The sequence below is a fragment of the Nematolebias whitei genome, chromosome 13, assembly GCF_014905685.2.
Source record: "Nematolebias whitei isolate Nwh7 chromosome 13, NemWhi1, whole genome shotgun sequence".
NCBI classification, from domain to species: Eukaryota; Metazoa; Chordata; class Actinopteri; order Cyprinodontiformes; family Rivulidae; genus Nematolebias; species Nematolebias whitei.
The window spans coordinates 25898501-25905337 of record NC_056510.1 but is presented as its reverse complement, the minus strand read 5'-3'; the positions used below and the strand labels follow the sequence as shown (position 1 = coordinate 25905337).

The 6837-nt window shown below is 40.2% G+C and overlaps 1 protein-coding gene across 1 annotated transcript in view; it reads right to left on the bottom strand.

Moving 5' to 3' along the window:
* Window positions 1-4371, bottom strand: part of xk (X-linked Kx blood group (McLeod syndrome)) — an 11447-nt gene extending 7076 nt beyond the window's left edge. Inside the window, exon 1 of the mRNA XM_037686518.1 lies at window positions 4102-4371. Within this exon, the coding sequence (XP_037542446.1) occupies window positions 4102-4346 (245 nt within the window). The 5' untranslated portion in view covers window positions 4347-4371. The remainder of the gene's footprint in view (window positions 1-4101) is intronic.
* Between the last annotated feature and the right edge of the window lie 2466 nt (window positions 4372-6837).

The following is a 6837-nucleotide window of genomic DNA, read 5'->3' as shown; positions in this document are numbered from 1 at the left end:
ACGGATGGATGGATGGGCAGACAGACAGATGGACAGGTGGACAGATGGATGAATGGATGGACGAATGAACGGATGAACAAACGTATGGATGGATGGATGGATGGGTGGGTGGATGGATGGATGAACAGACGAATAAACGTATGGATGGATGGATGGATGGGTGGGTGGGTGGGTGGACGGATGGATTGACGGACAGACGGATGGACGGACGGATGGATGGATGGATGAATGGACAGATGGATGGATGGATGGGTGGGTGGATGGATGAACAGATGGATGGATGGTGGACAGATGAACAGATGGATGGATGGTGGACAGATGGATCTGCATTCTCCACAGTACTGCAGCACCTCTGGCCACTTTCTGCCTGAGTCAGTTCTGTTTTAAAGCCTCTGTCACCTGACCACCACGGCCCGCTCTGATTGGTCAGGTGCTTGTTCCTCTGAGTTGTACCAAACTACCAACCAGACTGGGACTGTGCAAATGCAACACCCCGTCACACTTTTGTGTTCCAGCCTTGGTGCACTGAGATACGTAGCTGTAGGAAAATAACAGTATTGTCTGTCTACGTGTCTAAAACTCCGGCCTACGCTGCGTGATCTCGGTGAGCTCTACACAAAGTTCTGACGGGGGTTTAGAGCTCAGTTTATGGTTGATTATCAGCTTGACTGCGAGGCCTGTGTGACGTAAGTTTAGTCCATCTGAAGATCCAACACGTCCCTCAGCGTGCAGCCATTTACTGTGCGGCTGTGCTGACAACTAAAACACTGTCATTCAAAAGTGACACAACAAACAGTCCAGTTTTGTGAGTAGAACACTCTTTTCAACATATAAGACATTTAATTATTTGGCAACAATAAGAACAAAAAATATGGGTCAAAGTGCAGCTGATAAATAATTTGTAGCTCTTTTCTTTGAAATTGGCAGATGTAAATTATTGAAAGTTAGGCTGAAAACTCGTGGCTTAAACTCAAAAGTAGGACGATCAGAGCAAAGTGCATCAAATGTTTTACACACACACTGGAAGCTTTGAGACAGAAAATAATTTAGTCTGGAGACACACAAATACAACATTTTTACTTTTTTACAGTATCCCATCTTTATGCTAACTTTGCAAACATTGCTTGCAAACAACACTTCACCTTTAATTCAAACTTCTACAAATCATATCCCTCCTACAAGTCAACCCTCAGTTAATCACAGCTTCTCTTTTTCTCCAGTCTCAGACAGTGAGGTTAATAAACTGTTAAAAGATCTTGATCCTAAAAAATCTGCAGGTCCAGATGAACTTCCACCTTATTTCTTAAGACTGGCTGCTCATATCATCACAGTCCCTGTGACACACATCTTCAATCTCTCCATAAGACAAAACTCCATCCCAGACACTTGGAAAACAGCTTGTTCTTCCTTTGCTGAAGGGAGGAGACCCCACCTCACTGAACAACTATCGACCAATCTCTAAACTCTGTATTTTAGCCAAGGTTCTAGAAAAACTGATAAACTCTCAAATCAAAAATTACCTGGACTCATTTAACATCTTACCTCCACATCAATCTGGTTTCAGGAAACAACACAGCACAACCACTGAAGGTTCTTAATGACGTTGTTGAAGCATTCCTCATTGATTCTCAGATCATACCATTAGTTAGTTTAGTTTATTATTTTTTTGAATACGTAAAAAAAAATACAGCATGAAGCATAATGTCAAAACTTTTTGTTTTACATATTTAAGGGAGTGGGTAGAAGTATGTTCTCTAATTATCTCTCAGATAGGAGGCAATGTGTTCCACATAATGGTACTTCTTCCATTTATTTAACAGTCAACAGTGGTGTCCCACAAGGCTCAGTCTTAGGAACCACCCTCTTAAAAAAATCTACATAGGTAATGTAGTCAGAGCATCCCTGATGCATCCATACATTTATATGCTGATGAGACAGTTGTTTATTGTCCATACCCATACCATACCATTTTATTTATAGAGCACTTAAAACAGCTACAAGGCCAACCAAAGTGCTGTACAGACAGAACAACAGACCACACACGACGCAATATACAAAATGAAGTAAATCAAAAATATAGACATAAAATCGATGCAGATAATGAATATGATGACAAACCAGTGTGGAGCGTACAGGTTCAAAACACAGATCCTCCTTTTTTCAAAACACAGATCCTCCTTTGTCGAGCTAAAACTGTTGCTAAGGCTTTGCAGCTTTTACAATCTGCTTTTGACGTCATCCAGCCTGATTTGTTTTGTCTCAAACTTGTCCTAAACGTCGACAAAACCAAAGGGATGCTTTTTTTAAACAGGAAGTTGGTCCCAGCAGTTCTTCCTCTGATTTTAGCCTCAAATGGTGTCCCTATTGAGTTTGTTGATTCCTACAAATATTTGGGTATCTTGGTCGACTCGCATCTCTCTTTTAAGCTTCACGTGGAAAACTTGGTAAAGAAATTGAAAGTTAAATTGAGTTTCTTTTTCAGAAATAGATCCTGTTTAACTCTGAATGTTAGGAAACAACTTGTAACTGAGACTTTCCTTCCTTCTATTGATTACGGTGATATTATTTACATGAACGCTCCTACAAGAACCCTGCAGATGTTGGATGCTGTCTATCACGGTGCACTAAGATTCAGAACTGGCTGTGATTATCGTACCCACCACTGCACCCTGTGTTCACTGGTTAACTGGTCATTATTAACTTCACAGACTCTCCCACTGGTACATTTTCATCTTTAAATCTCTTCTTGGTCTGCTGCCTTCATACATCTCCTCCTACATGTCTCTGCGTGAGTGCAGCTACAGCGTGCACTCTCAGGACATTATTACCTGCAGTGTTCCCTCAGTGAGAACTGAACAAAAGGACCTTCTCCTACTCCGCTCCTGTTTCCTGAAATATCTTACTAAAAGATCTGAAGCTCTCGACCTTGACCTTTCTAAGTGGCTTCAAACATCCTTTTAAGTTCCTGGTAGAAACCAACGCAGACATGTTCCTGTTTTTAGTTTTCTACACCGCCTTATAATCTAGCTGTTTTTGTTTCATTTTAAAAAAAACATTTTCTTTCATTTATTCTTCTCAATTTGTACGTTTTTTATGTTGTATTTGTGTCCACTGTTGTCACCACTCTTTGTTAAAATCAGGTCTCTCTTGTAAATGAGTCCCAGAAGCTCAGTGGGATTAACCTGTATAAATAAAGGTTGAATAATTTTTATTTTAAAAAATACACTTAAAATGAATATATGATTGTATATTTTATTGCTGGGAAATAGTCATTTCTTAATAGTACTGTACTGACTTAGTTAAAGCCTGGGGGAACACAGCAGTTGATATAACATTTAAAAAAAAAATGAAATTAAAAAATTCTGACGTAAGCTCAATCATCCAGGTAAATAAATCACAAAAAAGTTAAATGAGGTCATCTGGACAGGTTCCAGATGACCTCATTTAACTCTTTTGTTAACAAGTTATGACAGCTAGTTTTAAAGCAGAAAACTTTGTGAGTCAACACAATATTTGTCAAAAATAAAGTTGGCAGATGTACAATATAATCTATACCCTCATTGTTGAACATGGCTAAGGCCAACTTGTTCCAACTTACCAAACCAGTTGTTTAATTTTACCACATTTTGGAGAAAAGCAGCAAACATGAGATGCTCAGCTACAGATTCTTCCTCCATGAGCAGTTAAAGCTCATCCTGACCCCCTGCTGTTTGGAGGCTGTGTGGGTGTGAGAGCAGCAGGAGGCTGCAGAGCCTCTTGTCTCCACTGAAGGTTTGTTGTGACATAATCACACCCTGACTGGTCTGAGATCAGAGTTTCAATGGGGGCAATTTGATGTAAGTGCTGCAGTGTGAGAGGGAACATATTGATAAGAGTATTGATTAGTATTTACTTCCGATCTGAAAGACATTCACCCCAGCAGCATGTAAACACCAACCACACAGAAAGGCCACAGTGCATGCAAACAGCAGCACGCGTGCAGTGAACCCCCCCACACCCCATTTAAGCTTTTTTATTTTTATTTTTTATTTTCCAAATATAAGGCATGATGCAGCTGGACGGAGCAGGACTGTGTCTCCAGTGTTTGGTTTGAGCACACACCTGACGACGGGGCCGAGCTGCAGGATGTGCAGCAGCAGGACGAGCGGTCTGTCTCGGCTCAGGTCCCGGTGGATGAAGGTGAGGGTGAGCTGCACGAGCACGGACGGCACGAGCGTGAAGAGCAGCGTGAGCCCCTGCCAGATCTGGTCTCCGGCGGAGCGGTACGTGGAGCTGAGGTACAGCGCAGCCGTGGTCTCAGCCGTGAACAGAGACACCGACACCAGGATGGAGCTGGGGAAGCGCATCCTCACTCACTCCGCCATCTGGGGGAAGAGGCTCCGGGGGGGCTCGGCCATAACGGAGCCACCGGCACCGAACCGTCTGCCAGGAGTCCAAACAGGGACAGGGACTGTGGGGAGGACAGAGCTGCAGCCTGTGAGGAAGGTGGGAGGTCTCTCCAGCTGGATGTAATACCGAGGAGAGCCTGCAGGGGGCGCGCTGAGACCCCTACATGACACCATGCACACTGTTGGAAACAACCTGAAGAAATACTCAACTGGATAATAATAATAACAATAATTATGATGATGATGAAAATAATAATAATCTTATTTCATACATCGTGACACTTGATGTTCCAAAAATGATGATGTCTAATACAAAATCCAAACATATCATGGCTCAACCAATGTGCATCTGACTGAAATTATCCCTTGACTTGATTAACACCTTTCCAGCCTTCATTTCCTAATCCAACAAAATTAAAGGCACAGTTCGGAGCGTTTGAAGTGTGGTTCTGAAAAAAAAAGGTTTAATGAAAAATAATTATCTGACCTGTTGCAGTTTGGAGAAATAGCATTTAACTCTGAAGCAAAATTTTGGTGGGGCAGTAGCTGAGAGTCATTTGCAATGCACACTCTCAGAGCTGTTCATGATACTGTAATATTGCACAACATATCTCTTATTGTCACTTTAAAGATTTACTCAAAAAGGCTATAACATCATATTATTTAAAAAAATTTTTTCATTTATTTACAGCTTATGCAACCCTTCAAGAAGGTCTGGGCCTTTTATTTGTAACTGTGTTGCTGTCCAGTCATATTTTTTATATATTATTACAAAGTATTATTAATATTAGACAATAAAGGGTTGATTTTACTTGAAACAACCTCAATCCTTCAAAGCACTTTAAAGTGAACACTAAAAACGTTACACTTCACTTTTTTAGTCCAACTCTTATCCTCTGTCACATTTTTTTTTTTTTTTCATTTAGCCTTTATTCATCCAGGTTAGTCTCATTGAGCCACGAGAACTCATTTTCAAGAGAGACCTGTTTAGGGAGCACATGGTGGGGGTTAAGGGCCTTGCTCATGGGCCCAGAGTGGGGCGAATGAGGGTGGGGGCAAGTGTGGGTGTTTCACCTACCCCACCCACAATTTTGATGTTGTCGGGGCCGGGGCGTGAACCGGCGATCTTCGGATCACAAGCCCACCTCTCTAACCTCTGCACCACCACTCCCCACAAAGCTAAATTTTTAAGCTAAATATTCATTTTGTTTTGTCGGTGTGCACACCAAAGGTGAAATTAATGGTTTGTTTGACTTAAACGTGGTAACAGAGACCGTTGGTAGTTAAAAAATTATTTAGTTTTCCTTAAAACAAAAACTTACAATGATTGTAACTGTTGTCAGCTCAGAATAGGATAAACTCAGAGAGTCTATAGGAGGGAAAACACAAATTATATAGCTGTTCAAGGCAAGTATTGAGTTTCAAAGTCTATAGAAAATCAGGTTTCTCACAATTATTCTTTTTAATTTCATGAGACTGTGAAAATAAAGTGAGGAGGTGGAGAGTGGGCAGGCTGGTGAGCAGACTGAGTTGAGAACTGGTGGGGATGGAGAGTCAGACACAAAGGGAGTGAACTCAAAAGTGTCAAGTATTGGAGAGAACAGACCGCTGGATATGTTTATTATGAAATTATGATGATTATGATTATTATGATATGTTACAAAGTTATTCCAGAGGTCTCACAGTAACACCTCAATGTCTTTTTATTGATGTTGTTACTTTTCTCATCTGCACACATCAATAACAACAATTCTGTGGACACTTTAAACAGCTTGGGTTAGAAATGCAAACTCACACACACACACACACACACACACATTTCTTATTCAGCAACAGGCACGTGTAGCATCAGAAAACTGCTTTGGGTTGCTCTTATTCACAGGTTGCTTTATTATTATTATTATTATTATTATTATTATTATTATATTATTATTATTATTATTATTATTATTATTGTTATTATCATTATTATTATTATTATTATGTTTATTCAGAAATGCTGGCCAAAGCATATTTAGGTATTTTCTTTTACTCTGAGATATGAATGTACGCAAATATAGTCTTTTTTTCTTATTTTTAAGGCCACATTATGACATTTACAAGATGCCAAGACATCAATCACTGACTGTTGATTGCAGAGAAGTCGCCTCGAGAACAGACTAAAAAGACTTAAAAAGAAAAAGTTTCTCACCACAAAGCTACACTCTAACATTTCTTTTTTTTTTTTCATAGCATAAAACAAATCACAACATATTGCAATTTTTTAAAAGTCCCAACACAGGAGCTAACACAGCTGGAAACATCAAGAAACAGCTGAAACATGTGGGGTCAAATAAGCGAGTGAGCTCAAAGTGAGATGACATTAGGACAATAAACACCAGCACCACCTAACTCTATCACAAATCAGTGATTCTGAATGCTCGATCAGTGATTCTGAATGCTCGATCAG